The sequence below is a fragment of the Salarias fasciatus genome, chromosome 5 (assembly GCF_902148845.1).
Source record: "Salarias fasciatus chromosome 5, fSalaFa1.1, whole genome shotgun sequence".
NCBI lineage: Eukaryota > Metazoa > Chordata > Actinopteri > Blenniiformes > Blenniidae > Salarias > Salarias fasciatus.
The window spans coordinates 13,753,912-13,776,824 of record NC_043749.1 but is presented as its reverse complement, the minus strand read 5'-3'; the positions used below and the strand labels follow the sequence as shown (position 1 = coordinate 13,776,824).

Sequence of the window (22,913 nt, the reverse complement as noted above, 5' to 3'; positions counted from 1 at the left end):
CATCTGAAGCATTTTCTTCACGTCCAGGCCAACAGATGTGATCAGAATGGAAAGGAAGAGAAAAAAAAATGTTTTACCATTGACAGGTGCGGGCTGAGATCATCTTTTGAATGAATTAAAGGACATGCAGTGTGTTTTGTAATTCTGTGTGCATATTTGAAATTTATCTCTGCTCTTGGAGGAAATACTGACAAACTCCCATACTTGGGAAAAGGTGGTTGATGTAATTTTTCATACATGATTCTTGAAATTTACTTTGACCCAACAGTAACGGCCCACTGTAAATCAACGGCAAAACATCACACAAAATACCTGTTAAGTGCTCCATCATGACTTATTGCTATACTGTGAGACCACACCATTGCAAGTAACATGCAGTTCACAAGTTTATCATCATTAATCTTTATGTCTCTATAATTTAAAATAAAACTGGCATGGCCAGTCCTGTAAATCATCCCAGGTGGAGCCATGCACACACTCAGCATATGCTGCACTCATAATTCATGATTTACCACTCATGATCTTATTTGCATTGGTCACATTTATTCAGACGAAATACACTGTCAAAATCACTGTAACGACCTTGTTCTTATCTTAAATGTGGAGTGGTGATAACATGGCAACAATGGCACGATAAACAGTAACAGAAATATAAGATGGTGGAACAGTGTATCAGTTTTCAACCCTTCTACATAATTCCTAAAATAAACTCAGCCTTCTGCACAAGCAACAGGAATAGCTGCTGGTCTATTTAGAGATGCTTCTGTCACTATCAAAATCTGCTTTCCTGTCTATATTCTCGCCAATTTATTTATGTATTTTTCCATGCATTAAAAAAACTGACAGTTTAATTAACTTTTCAGTGACAGGACTGAACGCTGCACAAACCTTAACCACGTCCTCATTGATCTGCTTGGGGTCTCTGTTAATTAGATCAATCTCCTTGGTGTGGCTGTCCTTAACAATCTTCTCCTCGTTGGTGTTGTACTGGTACTGATCCGCCATGGTGGGGCTGAGCGGGTCCTGGATGGGCTGGGGACAGTACGGCAAGCGCTCACAAGTCCAACTGCGCACAGCTGCCTGGGTTTGCTTCTGAACCCCGTATCACGGCTGTGACGCTCCCTGTGACATGCCAGGGGACAGCTGCTGCAGGCGGCCTGGTAAAAATGGAGGCCTGACCCCCTCCCAGGACGCACATAGGCACCCGCACGCAGGAAAGTATACACCCATTGCACACAATGTCGTGCACGCAGACAGAAAAGGAATGCCTTAAAGGAGAACCCAGGGCTGTGTCACATTTCACACGGAGCTGCTGGGCTGACCGGGCTGAGTTTGCACTGTGGCACTAACTTCCACTGCAGAGTGAGGCCGTGAGCAGCGACACACCCTCCTCCTGCTGCTGCTGCTGGGAGAAAAAGTCTGTTTCACCCAATACTTCATTTAGGAATAACTCCAAATAGGTATTTTTGTAAAATATCTAAACACTTACAGTAGCAAACTGGAGTTAGCACACTCTGTCAGAGGTGCAAGTTAATTTTTAAAAATCTTTGCCACTTATAGATATGATAATATAAGCATGTGGCGCATACAGTGGATACATATGTACTGTAGTCAGATATACAGTGCAAACTAAACAATATTTCATGTTTATTTTTTTTCTATTACATGTTTATTTTCCAAAAACCAGTGAAAGTTAGGATTTAATCAATTTGCACTTCAAATTCTGAATGTCTTATTGATACAGTGCAATCAAACTTGATCCAGTTATTCATAGACTTCATGAGTTTCAATTCGGGGTGTGAAAATTTATCAATATAGCTATATATGGTGATTCTCAGCTGCCAGATATAATATCGATTTAACTGTTCCAATTATCAATTTTTTAATGAAAATAAGGATTCTTACTGTGGCACTCTCACGACGGCTATGGTTGGCGATCAACAAGTTACTTTATCGATTCCGGAAATGGTCACTGTTGGCAGCAACTACGCCAAACCGAAACAGCATAAGGACTCATCAGATGACTCCCCCTCCCCACCACTCACTCTCTACCCAGCATTCCCTTCTTTCTGGCCCCTCCTCCTCATACAATCCCATCCCATCACCATGACAACAAACACAGCAAACAGAACAGTCATGATCACAGAACATCTAAACAGATTAAAGAACATTAACAACACATGGCTCATTTCAATATTTTAAACAGCTGTGAATACAGTAAGCCTTCCACAGCTCCACTCCAGTAGATGGCGCTGAAGAGCCACTGCTGTAGGCAGTCATAGTAGCTGAGGTAAACAGAAGTCAGCATGACGAACACCATTACAACGCCAGCATCATAACAACGTTTTCAGAAATACTTTTTAATGAACTATTTAAGTTATAAAGGATGAAGTTTGTGACTGTGCTACCGTGTGAGTGTGGTCTAACGACATGGAATAATGCAAAGGATCGTGATATCATGATGTATCGTGATATTACCTTATCGCAGCCCAAGTATCATGATGCATATCAGATCGTGATATTCTTGTCAATACACACCCCTAGCTTCAAGTACAAGTTACATTCTCATCAGGGAGGAGATGTGCTATATATAGTTTTATGTGTTTCTAAGAGACAGAAGGTTACATCTTCTGTAAAAACAAAGCGTGGCAACATTGATTTCTATGACCGTCATGCTCACAGAAAAATATCTAACAGTGAAGCAAATGTGAAGTGTACTGTTGGATGAACAAAATCTCATTATCTATCGAAGGCAGTGTCTCTTCCCTCCCAAGTGTCCTCTTCCTTCACTAATGGTCACTGCCTTTCTGTGCATGCTGGTTTACAGAAAAGCGAGAGGAGTGAAGCTGCTCAGAGGGTGAAGGAACAATAACATAAATCAGATTATGAGAATGATGGTAGAACTGCTCAGTGTATTTAGAGAATGACATAAAAGGAAAGAATAGGGCAATATTTGTGGGGGACAGGCAGCAGGAGAACGGAATGGGAAAGTCACTCAGGTGCTACAGTAGGATACAGTGTTGATTTTAGTCATAAAAATGGGTAGATAGGGTAGAGTTGGATTTACTTTGAGGTCCTTTGTAGAGACAATTTTCCAGTGTTGAAGTGGGAACAATAAAGAAAAAGGTTCCTTCTGTAACTGAGGGGGAACAAAAGGAAAAATGCAGAATTGGCTATTTGATTCAAATCAGTTTGTTTTATGTCTTTCTGGCCCCCATGACAATAATGACTCTGTCTTTAGAAATTTCCCAGCGTAGTGCACAATCGGCACAGCCCTCACAAAGCAGGCCTCCTGGAGGCTCTTTAGATATTTCTGAATTTAGCAGGGGTAAATTTCAATAGTCTCCCAAAATAAAACCCTGCTTCAGTGTTTCCTATGGTGTGCAGTTGTTGCTATCAGTCTTGGCTTCCTATATCAGCACGCTGCATTACCAATCCCATTAAACAAGAGCTGCCAACGAAGAGCAGGGCAGGGAGGGCGGTGCAGCGACAGACCCTGCAAAGTGGTGCAGGGGTTCACAGCCAGCAAAGATCTCTGCTCTTGTTTATCTCAATCTGTTGAGTGTAAGAAAAATACAGGAAGTGTGACTCCAGGGCAAGGACTGGCATTCCTTGCCCCAGTTCCCCGGCGACAGAGACAGAGACGAGGAGGGCGAGGTGGAATGAGATCAGAGTGCATGTGAATGAGAGCCAAGCCAATTAGAGGAGTATTCTTGGTGTGGCAGTGGAGGCATTGGAGGCCAGTTCGGCATGAAAGCAGACAGACAGAAATAACTCAGCAGAGATTGGTGGCGGGCATACCTCTGTATCTACGGATGTCAGTGCCGTTAGCTGAGACTGCACCGGCTCTTGCCCACCATTTAATGTAAACAGACACGCAGCATTCTCGGACCTATATTTAGAGTCACACACAATCTAATGGCCACAGGGGGTGTAACTAACGTTGTTTCACAAATGTTGCCGATGATACCTTTACAGTGCACGCTAAAAATAAAACAAGGTCCCCCAAAGCATACGCTTAGAATGAAACTTTAGAAGTTTTACTGAATGTTGGCAGAAATTAATCAATACTGTTTGAGAATGTTAAATAAATGATTGTGCTGATCGAGTGTAAACCCTCCCTCCGGTGCTACTTGCAGAATTACATGAGCTCACCTATTTGGACTGGACCCCACAGGCCGCCCTTCACGCTCCGGGAGCCTCAATTAGCTTTAGTCACCCATGACCCTGTCAATAGGTTCACTGCTTTTTCCTCAGACGCCTTTTGATAGATGCTGACCCCTGCAAGCCAGAAACACCCAGCAGGGCTGCAGGTTTAAAGATGCTGTGATCGTGGTCAAAGTCAAACTGAGGCTTTTTGTCAGTTAGTACTGCACATAAAAGACTCACAGATATTCATTGATCACACTTTGCCCATGTTCATACTTCCTTAAATTCTTATAAACGTATTTTTTTTCTGCTTCAAGCACAACAAATGCAAAGAGAAAATGTTCAGTTACAACTAAACATATCACACCTACGAAGAAGGTTTTTAAATGGATATTCATGTTGATTCACTCTACCTGTGAGCGGTCCCAGATTTTTTCAAAGTTTCTTCTACTCTTTCACAAATGATATAATTTGCAACAAGAACTATGGTTTTCTTTCCAAATGCACTAGAAGGAATTCCGAGCTAAAAGCTTTTCCTCCCTCATTCTACTACAAAAAAAATGCTTTCATTAGCAAAATATAAACATGACAGTGGATGAACTTTTTAGCTTCACCTGCTTCAAATCACCAGTTAATTTAAGAAGCATGCTTACCTGTGGCCAAAACACTAAAAGCAAATTTGAAAGTAGCTAACAGGGCGGGAAGCTATATTTATGCTTGTTTACAGGGTAAAAAAAACGACGAGTGGTGTCAATCATACTCTATTTTAAAAGAAAAATAATGCATCACCTACCTTGTCTGTGAAAATATTTGCTTGTGTTGTTGATTTTTACAGTCTGTAGATATTTAGTTTTTTATATCTCCATGTGGAAAACTCCCACAAGCGCAGAGAGCTTGATGAAGGCTCATATTCCCAAAACACCAACACCTTCACTAGACTGAACCCCCACCTGACACCCACTTCACGACAGCTTCTTTGGCGTTATTAGGGTTGTTTTGCTTGTTTTTATTACTTTTCTTTTGAGAATGACGTTTTCCCTTACCTCCAAGGTGAGTTGCTCCTCAGCTGATCTCATAAACTATTTTGAGGCTTTCAGACTGAAATAATACCAGAGTTTTTGATAAGACGAACCTGAAGCCGAGGCTTTGACATTTATTTCCTAATATGCATGAAGTTTCACTTGATTCGCTTCTTTTTTAAATACCTGTGTGTCTTGGCAGTTCCTCTCCTTTTATTGCCAGAGGCACACAGTTATGAATGCATAGTTTCTAAATCCAAGTTGAAGAAACTCTGAAAGTGTTGTGAAAGGAGTGTATACTAAAAAAAAAGAAAAAGTTTTCCACAGAGGGTGTTATATAACTTCTGTCTCTGAATAAGAAGCATAAAATTGGTGTTACGCTCTTCAAGTCCCTGCACTCACACCTGTCATCTTCATCATTATCAAGTGTAAGTTTCACGACCACATGTCCCTGTGTTGACTGAAGCCCCCAGAGTCAACTAATGCACCCACACTAATACAAATTCGGTCACACTCAGAGACAAACAGGCACTTGTTGAAAGGTTTTTCTTTTATTTCACCATACAGTGCAATGTTAACAACAACAATCGTGATAAAAAATTTCATTCAGACAGGATATTTTGTATGCCATGGTTGCAAACTATTTAAATCATGTTTCAGAAAATGTTCAGAACATGTTAAGAATGCTAAAACCAGATTTATTTATGTATTTCATGCATTATATCTCAGCATCCTAACAAAGTGACCAACTAGATGAATATTTCAGCATGCAAAACATGCAAGACATTCATACAGATTCTAATTCCTTGCCAGAGAGCAATTTGCAGTCTGTAACCACAGTTTCTCTAAAACTTCCACTTTGATCAAATATTTAGATGGAAGATGACTTCTATTGTCTGTTTTCATCTTTTGCTGGAAAAATAGATGTTGATTTGACCGCAACACTTTCCGACACTGGTAAAGAAGGGACTGATAAGAATGTTTAATACGTTGGCCCACACAGTCTGGACCCAGTGCATGTTGATGAGGAGGAGCCGCACGAAGGGCATGATCAGCCTGGAAAGCCACAAGGTAGAGAATAAAACATGAGACGGAATAAGAAATTGAATAAAAATCTCTCCAGACGTTTGGTCATCCTACATAAAGCTTTACTCGTCAAAAGGTCGTAGTTTACTTTCATCAAATGATTATTTATACAGCAATTCATCACCTTCTATAAGTCTTCTAAGGGCATCAGTCCTACCATATGTGAAGGCAGCTGAGCAGCGCAAAGAGGAGCCCTGCTGCCAGTGAGACAGGCACGGCCAGGAGGAGGGAGATGAGGCGGTAGCACCACAGTCTGGACACCTCAAACAGGGCGTGACTCCACAGCCACACTTTATCAAAGCTCTGCACCGACGGGGGTTCTGCAATCACATCCTCAAACATGACCTACACACACACACACACATACACACACACACACACACACACACACACACACACACACACACACACACACACACACAGAGTCAGTAGTATTTGTGGGGCTCATTCACTGACGTCATGCATTCTCTCGACTGCTGCCTCAGTTTATCCATCACCAGGCGAAGGTCACTGACCCCGCCCTCAGCCTGGTTATAGCATCACTCACAAAGCCGGTCTTCACCTGAAGACAGGACACATGTAAGATGTCGTGCTGTCAATTACGACCCCACAAAGCAGGTCTGAGCTCACAGCTGCGGTGGGTTCTGAATTTTGGAAATCCTCAGTGTTTAAAAATAAAGGCACACACTCACTGTAAACCACATGACCGTCTTTGTGAGGCTGTTCCAATGACATGATGTATTTTCTTAACCTTTATCTAATTCTTCACCACCAAAGCTTTAATCCAAACTCTCACCTGAGCTTAATTACAGTGTTTATTCCAAAACCATATCAATAGAGCAAAAACCGCCCCCAGACGCACCTATCCACGCACCCACACCCACACACAGTATGCTTTTACGGCATTACTTGTGCAGCCACCATATAATAACCGGCCCCTGAGCCAAGATTTCACTTTAATAAGTGATTTACCTTAAATCTATCCTCTCACTCCACAACTACATCTTAACCCCTAAAAGCATCTGAATTGTTCTGACACCAGAATTAAAGCTTTTATTATGTGGATGATTATGCTCACTTGAGGGCAGCATCTCACAACACATAATTTACAATGAATTCGACTTTAGCCTTGTATCAATTGAGATTGAAAATATAGGACTATGTTTCCACTTTGCATATATGTTTTCATATACCAGAAAGAGTGGTATGCATTGAAAGTGCAGCAAATATGTTTTAACAGGCCACTCACTGTTATATTTTGAAACCGCTCTCAGGGTTGCACGTGTTGGTTGAATCTGTGTGGCTGCACACCTGTTACCTTCAGACTGCTGTTGACTCTTTTGGGATCCCTGTCATGGATCGGAGGCTTCGGATCACCGCGGGCGAAATCCAGCTCCTCCGAGTGAACGTCCACTTCCACCGCCATCAATTCCCCTGCCGGCCTATGGTCCTCCATTTCCACTCAGCTGAGCTGCGTCCCTTCTTGGTATCAGTGGAAATATGGAGGACGGATCGACTGTTGCCGGAGGATGCCGGGCTTGTCGGTGACACCCAGGTGGAACATAGTGCTCCTCTGACTGCACTCGCCCTCGTTGAGGAATGCCTTGATTGGCTTTTCCAGGCCTGTCTTCAGCGACATTTTCCACGTGTCTAACAGAAGGCCTCATTTATGTCTTTGTGAGAAATGTTCATCCCCAATGACACTAAAACAACCCTGACTTCTTTCTTAGATACTGCAGGAGTGATAATTGCAAAGCCCTGTCATCATGAGGAAAGTGTTTGGTCTTGGCAGCGTTTGGTCAATTAAACGCAAACTTTTCACCTCTTTAACAGCTTCTTGCTAATCATCCCTCCGAGCTGGAACCTGGCTCCACCATTTGCAGTCCAAGCACTGACAGGCAGCACAAAGTCGGAGGACTTACTGTCATTGTTGTGCGATGTCTGTTTTGCTTTTATCTACAATGACGCTGAATATAAAACCTTTCTGGAATATTACACATTATTATAATGCTTGGCAGCACATTGGGGGGAAAAAGAAAAGAGAAAACCCAGTTCACACTGTTGAAAGCTTACCCAGGAACTAAATACTCCATAAACCAAACAAAGGCAGAAGTGATTTCTTTCAATTCATGCAGAAGACTTATCACACAGTCAGTAACCTCTTTGCATTTGTTGCCGCCTGATCTTAAAAAGAGTTACTTAGAATGTTTGCCAGGCTTCTATTATCGGCTCATCGATGAGCCTCTTATTTGTGCCTGTGATGTGTGTGAGTTTGCTACGTCATTATATTCCTTTATGTTTCCTTGACAATATACCGCCAAGTCAAACTGCCACAGACAAATCCAACCGAGGAGACATACGGCCAAACAGCAAACATTACCGGACCCAAACACACACAACAAACTGAAGTAGTGAACAATTTACATTGTGGACATGCTCTGCATATCTGCATAAATAAATTGTCTGCCCCTTTTGCACAAACACCTCAACTAATTCGAATATTACAGATTCCAGCAATCTGATATCAGGAATAAGATTTTCATTACGGCTGGACAGCTTGCAGACATCATGAATTTCACTGTTTACTGATGATTCTTAGAAGCCTTTTTGTCAGGGAAGTCTAAATTAAAGAGAGATTAGGAGATGAATTAGGAAATGGCGCCCTCTGTTGGTCACAGCTTATAAGTGTAATTTCTTTTTGAATGAATATATCCTCGTTACATGAGCTGAATATTCCACCTAACCAGACCAAAACAGTTCATTAGCTTTCAAAATGGATATGGAGCCCAGTGTTACTTCATTTATAAGGGTCTGAGAAGTTGATGAATAAATGTTTTTGTGGAAATCAGAGATGAGGAGACTCCAGACTGAGCTGTGGCTGTAACTGTGATCTATTCTTACATCTGGCACTTCTCACAGGAGAAAAATTCTAAATCATTAACTAACATAAGGAGAAGGAACATATGGTGCAGGATGAGGATTTAAATGACATCAACTATAAATAAGCTTATTTTCAATAACAGCATTTATGTTATTCCAATTTGTGCTGTTCACAAAAGTTTTCCGAACAGGCAAAACTTGAATGCAGCTATCTAAGTCTTAACTGTTGAGCTGTTTTGATTTCAGAAAGTATGAAAATAATTTAATTCCATACAGTTAAAGGAAACTGTGGAAGCTTCACTCATCACTGTGGTGTCTTTTATTTTGAAGTCATTTTTTCTAAAGCTATATCAAAATTCATGTATTAATGTATTGTGACAACAGTGTGTTTCAAGCCACTTTCACCATAGAGTCTATGCTCACTCGGTATTTGGTAACTTGGATGTTACTTCCTGTTGCCTCTGAGCTTGCATATGGTAAGGTGATGACTGACAGAGTCCATCTACCTCATTCCGTTTAAGATCCCCAGACAGGAGTGGATCCCAGGTAGCTAAAGTGGAAGGCTGTCTGGACAGGAAGCGAGCCCATCACAGCGCAAACACAGGGAGACACATGCTATTAATACCTACAGGAAATCTAGGCTTACATGCAGGAAGACCCTAAGAAAACCTCCCCTAACCCCAACCTCCCTACAGAAACACTCAACCTGGACCCAGTCTAATGACATCTTACCATGAGAATACTAACAGCTACTTCACTGTGCAGTGCATTTACAGAACACATGATTCCAACATTTTAGATAAACACTGCGTTTAAGGATTTTGTGACTTTGAGGAAGTCATGAAAAACTAAAATGTCTTACTAAAGAATTTCTCAATTTCACAAATGCAGCTGATTTGGCCCTTAGTGTGACTACTACCAGCTGGAGCACCTAAATTCATACAGTCAGCATGTATTACAACAACATCCTTGGTTTTTCACTCCTTAAACATGATCCAAGAATTTAAGAATTCATTTTGTAAATCACTTTCAGACGTACTCCGTCATCAGCTTATAGTTTATCAATATTGATATAGCTTATGTCATAGAGTGTGAGTGTGTTTATATCATCTGCCTTTAAAAAGGAAACAAACGACATACAAATGCTGTTTATACATTTCTAATATGATCTAGTAGTATGTATTTTTTTTCTTACTATATTTGTATTTTTTTCAAAGTAAATATCCACCAGGTGAGAAAGCTAATGTAGCATTCGCCCAAGTTTTCTGCACACAGACACCATTATGTAAGAGGAGCACACACTTTACTAAATGACATTCATACAGCAGAACAATATTTACTGTTACTTGCTGTAACCACACTATTCTGTCTTTTCTGATGTTTGTGAAAGACTAATACAAAGAGCGGAGGCCATAAAATACCACTTTGTTACCACTCTCAGAGCATTATCAACGCTCAGTAATGATTTCCATTGTAAAGTGGCTATCTCCACCTCTCCATACCCTCGGCGCTATTGTAACAGTCCATATTCACAGGGATGGGTTTTACCCCGCCTCAGCTTCTGTTCACATTTTATGAGTCTCCGTCTGGACTTATGGGCCTTGTGTAAGCCAGCTGCATATGAATCGACACACTAACAATCAGCATCTAACGCCACGGCGTACGACCAGCCGAAAGGTTATGTTGCTACGTGAGTCAGAGGCTCGTTCAATTTCCATGACGACAGGAGCACATGACATTCGCCATCTATCAACGCATCTGTTTCACACAGGAACTCAGAGGCATTATGCCTCAGGTTCATGGGACCTTTTCACAATGAAGACGATAATTCAGCGATCAATGGAGAAGAAAAATTTGCATATTTCAGATTTTAACACGGTCGGTCGATGAAGCGTCGGTATCCATCGTGTCATTAATAACATGAATAATGACACAGAGAGGGCAGCTCATCGATTTATGGAATAGATTCAGTCGCCCATTAATCACAACACAAAACATCTGAAATTCAGTCAGATTGCAAATTTACATGCAAACGTAAAAAAAAAAAACATTGCAAACCTGCTGTAGAAATATAAGGGTTTAGAGATGTCAACATACAGTACGGCTACAGCACCTTCAGCTAGATAAAGAAAGGGTAATTACAAAGAAATAGTTACCCTAAGTTTATTGGACATGCAAGATGTATTAAAAAGACTGATACTCAGTTCGTAAGTCTGTCATGTTAGATATTATGTTAGATATATTATTACCTGGATGTCCACTGAAAATATTGTAGCAGTTTTTCCTTTTGGACGTCTAAGCCTGTCCATAGTTTGACAATTTGTATCTTAATAATGTCGAAAACAAGCAGAAATATACCGATATTTCATTATACATACATGCCAGTGTTTTTAAAGATATGAAGTCTAATGTTTTGGGAGAAACAACCCACAAGCATTAAAAAAAACACAGGGGTATCACGTGATTTTACATATTAGCACAATAGTCTGTAATTCAGTGTTCAAGCCTGTTCTTCAGGTACTTGTCCAGGAATCTTAATCCCCCGGTTTAACGTGTTTTTGGGACTGGAGTTGGGACCACTGGAGCGCGTTTCAGCAGTGCTGGTAGTTCTCTGGATGAACTGGAGGAAGTTTTCCTGAAAGGAGCCCTCGTGGCTGGACGCTCCGATCTCGGCAGGCTGGGTTAGGCAGCAGCGACGAAACTTAATGAGCTCCTCCCTGATCTGTCTGTTCAGAAGCCCGTAGAAAAAAGGATTAACTGCAAAGGACGAGTAGGCCAGCCAAGTGACGGCCTCCTCCAAGTCCCCGGGGCTGTGCATGGAGCCGGTCAGGGACATTTGCAGGTGGAAGACGAAGTAAGGCAACCAACAAACTAAAAACTGACCCACGATGAAAACCAAAGTGAGCGCGGCTTTGCCCCCGCTGAACGCCCTCTCTGGAGACAGCCTCTGAGGCAGAGTGCGAGTGGTGGTGATCATGTTGGTCTGGCTGTTGATGGAGTCCGAGCGGTCCTTGGCAGGGTTTGCGTTTGCCCATGTTTGCACAGCTGGGACTTGCTGCAGGGCTGCAGAGCGAGCCACCTTGTACACGCCACAGTAAACCGCAAAGATAACCACGGCGGGAGCCAGGAAGCAAACCACGCTGAAGAGCACGGCAAACACTCCTCTCAGACGACTGTGGCTCGCATGTAGTGAACAGTGACCCGCGGCAATGGAGCTCTGATGTCCGTAAGCCGGCCACCCAAACAGCGTGACCAAAGATAAGACCAGGGACTTGACCCAGATCAGGACCATGACTCCAACAGCAAGGTTGATGGTCATCTTGACTTCGTATCGCATCGGGTGAACAATGTAGAAGTAACGCTCTACACTGATGGCTGTGATGGTGAGAATGGACAGACAGATGAGAAAGACGTTGAGAAAGATGTAAACCTGGCACTCCAGTACAGTGAACACCACAGTGCCAAAGAAAGGGGAGCTGGATATGATGCCCAGAGGCATGAGGAGGATGGCGCACAGCAGGTCCACCGCGCACAGGTGGCACACAAACGCAAATCTCTTCAGGTGAGGCGCCCGAGCGATGGCCACCATCACGCCAGCGTTGGCCAACAAAGCAATGAGGTTAAGGGTCACCATGCAGAACAGGCCAAACAGGTCCTTGATCTGTGACTGGGAGCTTGTGACAACACCCACATCTGCAGGAACCGTGGGGTCCGGCTGCCATGGTGTGGTGGTGAGATTAGGAACTGAAGGATTCGACACAGACGCTATCATCAGACCGGTTTTGTCAGCCATTATTTGTTTCCAGCTCCTTCCATGTGTGTCTTCAGCACCTTCATCAGCAGATGCCCTGTGTAGACACAACAGATGACCAGATATGAATTTCACTGAATGTCCATAACGTTCTTTGATTTGATGAAGCACCTTTCCTACAAAATATCACAAAGTGTTTCACAATGAAAATTATTATGGCATTCCTGAACTCTCTACAGTGAAGAACGAGTCTTCAGACAGCTCTGTCAAGAGCTTTGGAGTGCAAGAACACATGGATTAAGTTACAAGCCAAGTTTAAACTCCATCTATATTTCTATGACCAAACATTGAAATAAATGTAGCATTTCTGACCAGCTGATTGGCTCCAGCTTTAAATGATCCTGATTTGGGTACAGAGGGTATAAAATAAATGAATAGAAGAACGGATGAATATTATGCATGAAATTGCTTACCCATGATCCTCAGTTAGAGTGGTCTCATTCAGGTTCACAGGTGAGCGAGCTCCAGCTTCAGTCCCCTTCGTAGTTTATATGAGGTCAGACTATTCATTTTTCACTTGTTCTGTTTTATGAAAAAGGAAAACAATAACATCCTTCCCCTGAAAATGAAAGCTGAGCAGTCGGGTCATTATTTGGCTCTTCTCACAGAGCGCGATTGACCGTCAAACTGATGAAATCTGCAGATTCCTCATTAAAGAACGCGCTGATCACCGGATGCATGATGGTTCTAGTTGTTAAACGATGCTTCTTCTTGCTCCCCGCCCCTCCTGCTACAATCCCCCCGCTCCTCCTGTCCTGTGCTGTGTATGGCAGTGACTGTCACACATTGTAGTGTGTGATTGTGTGTGCTGATGTTTTTTTTTTTTTTTTTTTGCCCTTTCAGACACACACTCCACTGTCCCTCTATTGAGCTGTCCCTGGGTCCTAATCACCACCGGTTTGTTTCATCCTGCAAACTCTGTAACAAAATATTATTGGTGTAGTTCCTTCAACATATTTCAATAAAACCACATCCAGAAAGTTATACAGAACTGTAGAACCCAAGCCCTGAAAATTATAGTGTTTTCTTTTGATTTGATGCAGGGTGACACATTATGAAAACCACAAATTTAACGCACTTTTTAAGAAAATTGTTAAGAGAGAAAAAAGATATTTTTAAAAGATAAAGTAATTTGTTTCTTCCAAATATACATTAAAACAAACCTATTTCTTCTTACCCTGCAGGATTTCTGCAGCCCTCAGGGTATATGTGCTCAGTGCACAAAGATAAAGAAAAAAGTCCGCTCTCAGCTGTCAGTACAGCATCAATCTCCTGCTCACTTCTTGGTCTGGTAATCTTATTAAAACAGAGCAACCTACAGTGAATAAATCTACAAGCCATTAAAAAATTGCACGCTATGGATGAAGTTCCTTTGTCTGTTTAATAACTGTATAAATACATATAACGATTACTTTCTTCACACATTCTGATTAATTTGCACTGTACATTATTTGGTTATGTTGTCACACACATTTAGTCAACAACTGTACATTGAGGGCATAATTTGAATACAATTACCAATTATGAAACTAATCAGTTATCTTTCAGGCTTGTTAGGCTGAAATAAAAGAGCCAACTGAAAATATTTGTCCTTGAATACACATGGCTAATCATAAAGAAAGTATCCATGTTTTACTTTCTGGTAAAGTTGTTAAATCATTTACATTTCTCTGAGTGAACGGTTGTTACATGTATTTGCTACATCCATACCCTGCTTGAGTTTGGGGTTCTTCCTAAGCAGGCATAGGTTTCCTCTTTTTATTTCATTCCACAGTCCAGACACATGTATTTGACTTTTAATTAGTGATTCTAAAGGTTTGCTGATCCTAACCACACCGCTTGACAACCAACCAACAAATTTGGAGAGAATTGTCCCAGAAACGTCTGGGTCATTTTATTATTATATACTTAGAATGATTTATTACTCCCAAAAAAAAAAAAAAAAAAAGCAAGAGATTACATGTTTAACAGGTAGCCTGTACTGGTGAAACCATTTTATTCCAGAACGGAACTGTTTCTTGGGAAAGAGTGAGTAATAAATTAAGACAAATATTTGGACATGTGCTTCCCAAGAGTTACTTGGTTTGACATCTTTGTAAAATTTCTGAAAGAACTGTCCCACAGAACAGAATTTTTCCAGCTTTTCACAATTTTCAGAAATGTACGGATTAGGCAATCGCAGCTTCTTTAAATATTTACAAATAATAAGTTGGATTAAGTCAATCAAAAGATAATTTCCCATACAAAACAGATGAATCCCTATTTGAAAAATGCCTTTTTGAGTTCAGGCGCGATAAGTCAAAAGATTTTATATCTACTGTGTATAAAACTTATTAATAATCTTCCGGCTTATGATATATATCCAAATAAAGCAAAGTGGGAATCTGATCTCGGGTGCAATTATACAGAGTAAAATTGGAGCAGTTTACTAAAATTAGCACAAACAAAATTGGTGTCCACTAAGCACAGACAGATTCAATTCAACATTATCCATCGAACATACTTCACTCCTTATAGACTGAAAAAATTAGACAGCAGTATTTCTGATCAGTGTCAAAGATGCCTAGCGTCCGTCGGAACTCTATTCACATGTTATATGGGGGTTTGACCGTTTGAAATCATACTAGACTCATATCATCACTGTGACCTCTCAAGTTTGTGGACAGACCATAATTGCTGACCCAGAGCTTTGGTTGCTCGGGGACACTGTTCAATTGAAACAGAACTCAAATAAGAAACATTTCATACTGTCAGCAGCAACAGCTGCAAAGAAGTGTATTCTGAAGAAGTGGAAGAGCACAGAACCTCCTTGCCAAAAACACTGGTCCAATGAACTCTTGTCATACTGCACCCAGAGAAAATCTTGCACTCGATAAAAGGAAAACTAAATGTCTTTGACCTGATTTGGACTGTTTTTGAATGTTTTGAACCAACTTGACATGACCACTGATTAGCTGTGTCTTTTTGCTGTTGTTGTTCTATGTATAATTTTACATTATTGTTTTATGGAGAGGGATTTTTTGTGTATATACAGTTTGTATTGTTAATTTTAATTTTGTAGTTTTTCTAAAAGTGAAATTAAAAACAAAAAAAAGAATTGTCCCACAGAATGACAAATACTTTCTAAAAGTATTTCCAGTCACAAGTAAGAACGCTTGCAAGAAATTGGATTAAGGAAATGTTGCCAACAAAGGATCAGTCGCTAAAGATCTTGGAAGAAATCTTAATGGAAAAGCTACAAAACATGACCAAACTCAAAAAAACCCAACAAGCATATTTTACACAAGAAAACACCAGTAACATGAAATACATCAACAGACATTTAACAATAAAGACACTTCTTCAAGTTGAGGGGGCACTTCTGTTTATTACCTCAGCACAGGTTCAAGTAGTGCGTGTCGTTTCGTAGTGCAATGTTTCTTCAAATGGGTGCTCCGCTCTGGCACCACAAGGTGACGATAGCAACGCAGTTTAATAGACTTAAGTGCAAGAATAAGCCATCTGTGGCTTACATGTTGTATTATTCCAAAAAGCTTTTCTCGGATTCAGAAAATGACAGGCGTTCTTGAACATAGCCACATCTTGCTGTTCAAAACCTCTGAAAACATTTGCGTGCATAGGGTATATATTTTTTCGAGGACGTCATTATACAACTGTTATTCATTGTTTTTAGATAAATGCTGAAATGACCATATAACTGCAAAAGCATGAAGCAATTTTCTTCAAAATGTCAAAGAAATATTGTGTTTTTTTCCTGAGGCACAACACTAGTTCTACTTCATTGCAAAGTGGATGTAATATGCAGAAAAAAAAAATGACAAAGCAGTACAAAAGAGTACCTAAGGTGCAGCTAAATCATATAAAAATCAAAATCATGCAGCAAATGAGAATTCCAGAGGTTTAAAATCAATAGTTGGTGCAAAGAAATTACAGGGAAAAGGGATGAGGGCAAAGTGGCAGCAATGCAGTAAGGCTATCGATAAGGCACAGAAAACGAGTCAGTTATGCATCTTCTTACAGACATAATGTCTGTTGGGGCTTGTGTCCACCGACTGCTTTTCTCCGATAGATAAATGTAGACGCATCGAGCTTCAACCAGGCAGGTGTTTCTCACAGTCAACTATGAGTCTTTAGTCAGGAGGATTCTGTTTAGTCAAACCCTACAAACTCAGCAGTTCTGTGTGAAACCCAGCAGAAAATGGAAAAGTGAACAAACTGTGCAGGTTTACAATCTTTTTTTTTCTGTATATTTTGGTAATTCAAACTGGGAATGCAGCAAAGAAAAAGCTTCACCGAATTGGTAATCAACGAGGAGAATTGCACCAAAAGAGAGAAAACAAAATGAAACCGTAAATAAGCCTTATGTTGAAATAAAAGAAAACAAAAAGATTGCATGTAATCGATACAATCATTGGATTTTTGGCTTTTGTAAAAGAATGGAGTGAATAAATGAAACAAGGGAAGGAGAAGTTGATTCAACACAGTATCCTTCATAAACAAAATTAAGCTTTTGTTTGGGATTTTTTTTTTTTTTTTGGGAACATATACGATAATTTGCCAAGAAGTGAACTTTCAGGCCAAATGTTGCTCCTGAAACAGAACTATCAGAGAGAAGCACAAGCTGCTGTTAGTGTCCGGAGCAGAGGTCGCACTAAAGCCTCTGAAAGTTTCTAGAGTTGCTGCTTAACCTCTGCAGTCCTTAAATTCTCTGTAAACTGTCAAATTATCGCTGACATTGATCAAGCTAAATGTCAATGATTAAAACGCTTTTAACACAGGTTGATATCATTACATTCAAGACAAGTGGCTGAAACGTATGACTGTGGGCTGTTTTCAAAAGCCGTACTCCATGTGACGCAATCTTGTGAACTCGTTCTTTCAGGTCATTGATCTTTTCATAGAGTAAACATTGTGGCGAGAGGAAGAAGCTGGACAAGAACTGTTCCATTCAAAACAAACGGAGGTGAATGAAACCACGCGCATACCTCTTTGGAACCAACTGGTACATATCTAGAAAGAAAAGCTACGTGGACACAAGCCCCACTGATAAGAACAACAGTAGTAATATATGGGATAATTACATAGCAGTGTTTTTTTTTTAGAAAGCTCCTAACATTAAGCACTTAGACTTTTCTATTTCTTTTTATGAAGGACTTTGTTTTATTGTTTGATTTAAATGATCTCTACATATTCAGCTCCAGCAGGAAGCGAATGCGGCACTGACTTTCCTTGTAGATGAGATATTCACTGCTGCAGAAGTTGCTGTCTGCAAACTGAGGCTGCTTGATGGCCTTACCCTGAGGAACAGCAACCTTCTTTCCATCCAGGGTGATGAAGATGTCCTTTGAAGGATCTGTGAAGAAAGGAGAAACTCACAAACCAGACCTCTGGTGGTATACTAGTCGGCACTCCGGCCTCGCAGGCTTGATTTTCCATCAAATCCTCTCAAAGTACAGTTTGCATTTTCCCCCCTGTCCTTGAGTGGGTTTCTCCAGCTACTTCTGCCAATTCCCACAATAAAACTGGAACTTGACCACAATTTGGAAGTACAGATGAGCACCAAAGCTCTGTGATGGACGAACGACCTGCTCAATCATAAAGAGCCCGTTGGGTCAGGAACTAACTGTGCAAATTGTGTCACCAAAGACTTCAGCTTAGTGGTTAAAAGTATGTCTTGATACATTTGCGAGCAAACAGTCTGTCCAGTTTATAATTATAAACTGACAAATTCCAGTTTGACTCTTTAACACTGCAGAAGTTTTTAGTTAGTCCAGGGTAGTAAACTGCTCCATAAGTGTGAACACTGTGTTAAATGTCATCGATATGAAAACAGCCAATAATTTTTTACCCGGTTCCACAGAGCCTCGCGCCACCACACTGTCGAAGCCTGCAGGGGCTTTTTTCAAACCACTGTTGTCGATGGTGATGGTATGCTCCCTCCCAAGAGCCACTTCATTCAAAAACATGATTCCAGTAGATTTGCAGGTTCTCACTGGAAGTTAATCATAAAAAAAGTGATATGAGATTCTCACACAATATTACAATGATGATTCCAAAAACAAAACAAAAAGACACGATTTTATTTACTTACCGTAGCCTGCAGATTTGCAGTTTTCAGATGCAAAGTAGATCCCGCGACCAACACGGCCACCTGAATGAGGCATAATCCTCAGCCCGCTCTTCAGAATAGCAGCCACCACTGCTACGTTTGTGCCGTGCCACAGAAGACGCCGGTTGTCCAGCTCGTCGTTCTCGCTGAAGCGCTCTCCCTGCGAGGTGCAGCGCAAGTGTACGGTCACAGAGCCGAAGCATCAAATAGGAGAAAAGAAACCTGCGCCGCCCTACCTCAGTCTCTCGATCCACCTCCCAGACATTGAGAATTTTGGGTTTGCGATATGAACCTGCTGTTGCATTCAGATATTTCTCTATGATCTTGGAAAAACAAAGAAAACATTAAAAGAAAACTCAACAGGATCAAAAAGGATGTGACGCTTTGCATTCAGGTCTTCATAGTCAAGACATGATACCTTAAATGTCTGCTGTTTCTTGTCCAGCAGACTGAGCTTGCATTTCAGAGAATTGTAATCTTGGTCGATCTGATGAGGAACTGTCTCGATCTGGTCTTCGTGGGACTTTTCAGTCTCTGATTTCAGACTCTGGGCGAGCTCAATATCTGCCAGCACCTTGAAGGAACAAGTGAAAAGGAAGTGACATTTAGAACGAAAAAACTCTACAGAACAGCCGTGAATTATAACCTATTTTATAAACATTTTACCATGAGCATCTCTTTTTTCTTCTCCACAGTCTCCTTGTCGCTAATGGTCGGTGGTCTGTTCCTGCCAAAGTTGTGGGGGATTGTGGTGAAGAACTTGGATGAAAGTTCTTCTAGATGTGATCTTGCGGTTTTTTTATTCATGGCCGCTTCGATCTCCTCCAAAACTTCGAAGCCCTTTGCGATCTGCAGCTTACTGAGCTTTCCCAAAGGCATCTTCTTGATATCTGTGACAATAATCCCAAACAAAAACACTCAAACCCAAATCAGAATATTGCGAGATTGTAAAAAAAAAATCCTCAACTACTGTATCTTGTCAACATGAAGGAGTCTTGCTATTATTTTGTATTTCATTTCAACTGAGAGTGGCATGGTTTGAATATGAAAAATTTGGCTTCATATGGATAGAACTCACATTAATATGCAAAAATAGCTGAGAATTTTATAAACCTGACCCTAAAGCCACCTGGTAAAACAGGTACAACAGGCTCACTGAACACTGGCAAACCGGTTCATAAAACTGACAGTGAACTGAGACACACCCACCTAAGTTCATGCATTCCATCGCCTCCTTAAACATGTCGTTGCTGAAAATAAAAGTGATCAGGTTCTGTGTGGCGTCATCAAGAGTGCACGGTAGGAAGTTTTTCACAAGCCGGGCCGTCCCATCCACAACGTCGATCTGCAACGCCCCACAGAGAGAAATCTCTTAAGCTGTTACAAAATACCACAGTGTGGAATTGATTCAAATTAAGTTGGGAGATTTAAAACAGTCACGAGCACTCATTTTGATTAGAAGTGTCCCTTCCTTCAGTGAAACAGAGACATTACCTTGACCTCGGCGTCCTGGTCCCCATCCACCTCTATTAGGGTGTACTTCCCAGAGTGAGACACGAAATTGTCTCTGTCGCTCCAATTGTTCTTTGTCTTGTCCTTGAACTTTTTCTCAAAGTCCTTGACGGCGTTGTCAGCTTTATCAAACGGGTTAAGTTTGCTTTGTCCCGTTTCTCCCTGGATTTTGATTTGAGAAGAGGCAATCGATGACAAGAAGGCTAATGCCACAAACAATAGCACACTGAAGTAAAGAATGTAAATGTTTCAAACCAATAATAGACTCTGTGTAAAGTTGTGATGATAATTCATTCTGTAAATAAATGTTAATTTGCTCAAATAACATCAGTGTTTAAGACACATAGAGGGAGAGGTCGTGCTTGACACACACATATGACTTTAAATTTGCAATCAGTCACTGAAGCATAGATCCACTCTGCAAAAACTCCACAGTATGAAAAGATCAACAGTGCATATTCAACCTTTTCACTTGCAGTCTGTGACGGTTAACAGGACAGACGGGTTTACTGTAACGTCTAAATCTAAGTATAAAAGTAGAAGTTCACCACAAACTGACTTTTTTAGTTGGTTTACAATGTTAAAACTATAACTCTGCAAAATGTAGTCACAAGTGGATCAAAGTGAAATGACTAGAAAACAATTACATAGAATATAGACGCATAGTGGAGAAAACTCACCACTCTACCCCATCTGTTCCAGGAGTAGAACTTATTCTTATCTTTAATGACTTGAATGACATAAAACTTGTTGTTGTTGTGCCCGATGTTTGTCTGATTGAGCATGCAGTCGTAGTCCTCGTAAACCTGGAAGAACACAGACAATGTAATGCATTCATCAAAACATTGCATAAAAATTCCACATGGAATAATTGAAAAATAAAGAGTGTCCACGTGCAGTGGTACCTCTGCAGAGGCTGAGACGTTGCAGAAATCATCCACTTTCCTCTTGCCTTTGACTTGTGGCCCTGCAGCCAGGAGGGCCTCCTTGGCAGAGGTGAATGCATCTTTGGCCTTTGGGGGCTCCTCCTTCGCTTTCTTGCCCCCCGCCTTGGCGGCCGTGGCTGCTCTTCTCTTGGGCGGCATGGTCCCGACTGAAGCCCCTGCAGGGAATCACGTGACGCCGAGTCAGTGGGAGCCTTGCCCGGGCATGTGAGGACAAGTCCGGGAAGTGGGAAAGCCCTCTGCGCCACACGCTTCGGCGTGTCCAGAGAAATGAATTACTTCACAGGCTAGAGTCTTTATTAGGATAGAACTGCCTTTAAAACACATTTATCACGATAGACAAAGGTTAGGACAGCTTTGGCACGAGGCAGACGCGGAGCCTCCACCCTGTTTACCCGGAAAACCACCTGCAAACCAACCCGACACCGAAGCTGCAAACTCACCTTTTAACCACAAAAAGAAGAAGACACCGGGACAAAACGCGACGTCTCTCCGGTTCAGGACCAGGGAAGCGGCCGCTTCAGGCTGACGGCGGTTTGTGTGAGTTTAAAGCCACTTTGCAGACTGAGGAAGAGGAGGAGCGGCGTTGGACTCTTCCTTATTGTAGTCAGTCCGGAGTGTTTTCCTCTCCTCGAGTGGATGTTATTACAGAGAGAGCAGCCAGCTCTACCGCCACCTACTGCTCTCCTGCTGCACTGCAGCCTTTCACATCAGATGAGATCAATACAACCCTATCAGAAGCCGACCGACACTTCCATCCTGCCCATGGATGAGAGTCACGTGGCTGTAGACATGTTTGTATTGACCCTCCCTCTCCTTTCTTCATGTCAGCTTTTTCACGATAAATATAAACCATCTCAAGGGTCCTTATTGTTATTATTATTATTATTATTATCATCATCATCATCATTATTATTATTATTATTATCATTATCATTATCATTATTATTATCATTATTATTATTATTATTTCACCAGACCAACTACCTCTGGTAACATAGCGCACACCCTGAATGAACAGATCATATTGTTGTGAATTTTTCTTTGGTCTTTTCATTTAACATCAATCACAAGACAATGTTGTTCAATATTTGAGTTTAATCAAATATTGCTCATCCTCCAATGTATATTTAACCATTACAATATTACTTAGATGCGATAGTTATAAAACAAAACAAAAAACAAAAACAAAAAAACAATCAATACTTACTGTCACTAAATGTACATGGTATTATAGCAATTAGTGCTGCAGTTTTTTTAATTTCATTTTATTTTTTATTTATTTATTGTCAAGTTGAAGGATCAATCAGGATGGGTGGATGGACGGACAAGACAAAGTCAAACAAACAGCAAGAACACAACTAGTTCTTGGTCCCAGATCAATAATGTAAACCCATGACAGG

At 41.1% G+C, this 22,913-nt stretch overlaps 4 protein-coding genes across 4 annotated transcripts in view; all 4 read right to left on the bottom strand.

Moving 5' to 3' along the window:
* The window catches only part of cav3 (caveolin 3), a 3,292-nt gene extending 2,161 nt beyond the window's left edge, over positions 1 to 1,131 (bottom strand). The window contains exon 1 of the mRNA XM_030092103.1: positions 889 to 1,131. Within this exon, the coding sequence (XP_029947963.1) occupies positions 889 to 1,005 (117 nt within the window). The 5' untranslated portion in view covers positions 1,006 to 1,131. The remainder of the gene's footprint in view (positions 1 to 888) is intronic.
* Positions 1,132 to 6,070: 4,939 nt separating this feature from the next.
* LOC115388078 (caveolin-2-like) lies at positions 6,071 to 7,710 on the bottom strand. The gene is made up of 3 exons (XM_030091011.1): positions 7,573 to 7,710; positions 6,412 to 6,599; positions 6,071 to 6,224 (listed from the first exon to the last, which is right to left on the bottom strand). Exons 1-3 carry the CDS (start codon positions 7,708 to 7,710, stop codon positions 6,071 to 6,073), a joined length of 480 nt encoding a protein of 159 aa, XP_029946871.1.
* Positions 7,711 to 11,499: 3,789 nt separating this feature from the next.
* gpr61l (G protein-coupled receptor 61-like) lies at positions 11,500 to 13,714 on the bottom strand. The gene is made up of 2 exons (XM_030091719.1): positions 13,359 to 13,714; positions 11,500 to 12,982 (listed from the first exon to the last, which is right to left on the bottom strand). The coding sequence occupies exon 2, from the start codon at positions 12,925 to 12,927 to the stop codon at positions 11,635 to 11,637; it is 1,293 nt and encodes a 430-aa protein (XP_029947579.1). The 5' UTR covers positions 12,928 to 12,982; positions 13,359 to 13,714; the 3' UTR covers positions 11,500 to 11,634.
* Positions 13,715 to 17,392: 3,678 nt separating this feature from the next.
* On the bottom strand, positions 17,393 to 22,127 carry parp3 (poly (ADP-ribose) polymerase family, member 3). The gene is made up of 11 exons (XM_030092565.1): positions 21,954 to 22,127; positions 21,472 to 21,668; positions 21,247 to 21,372; positions 20,549 to 20,728; positions 20,264 to 20,399; positions 19,721 to 19,944; positions 19,473 to 19,628; positions 19,291 to 19,377; positions 19,037 to 19,214; positions 18,794 to 18,937; positions 17,393 to 18,298 (listed from the first exon to the last, which is right to left on the bottom strand). Exons 2-11 carry the CDS (start codon positions 21,649 to 21,651, stop codon positions 18,129 to 18,131), a joined length of 1,581 nt encoding a protein of 526 aa, XP_029948425.1. The 5' UTR covers positions 21,652 to 21,668; positions 21,954 to 22,127; the 3' UTR covers positions 17,393 to 18,128.
* Positions 22,128 to 22,913: the final 786 nt, after the last annotated feature.

Bases quoted from the DNA above. Each gene is read 5' to 3' on its own strand.
- LOC115388078 (XM_030091011.1), bottom strand. From the start codon at position 7,710: ATGGAGGACCATAGGCCGGCAGGGGAATTGATGGCGGTGGAAGTGGAC. The intron at 6,600-7,572 runs GTAACAGGTGTG...GTGTGTGTGTAG, and splicing joins GAGTCAACAGCAGTCTGAAG to GTCATGTTTGAGGATGTGAT. The intron at 6,225-6,411 runs GTAGGACTGATG...GTGGCTTTCCAG, and splicing joins CTCAGCTGCCTTCACATATG to GCTGATCATGCCCTTCGTGC.
- gpr61l (XM_030091719.1), bottom strand. From the start codon at position 12,927: ATGGCTGACAAAACCGGTCTGATGATAGCGTCTGTGTCGAATCCTTCA.
- parp3 (XM_030092565.1), bottom strand. From the start codon at position 21,651: ATGCCGCCCAAGAGAAGAGCAGCCACGGCCGCCAAGGCGGGGGGCAAG. The intron at 21,373-21,471 runs GTACCACTGCAC...GTGTTCTTCCAG, and splicing joins ACGTCTCAGCCTCTGCAGAG to GTTTACGAGGACTACGACTG. The intron at 19,629-19,720 runs GTAAAATGTTTA...TGTTCCTTCAAG, and splicing joins AGAAAAAAGAGATGCTCATG to GTGCTGGCAGATATTGAGCT.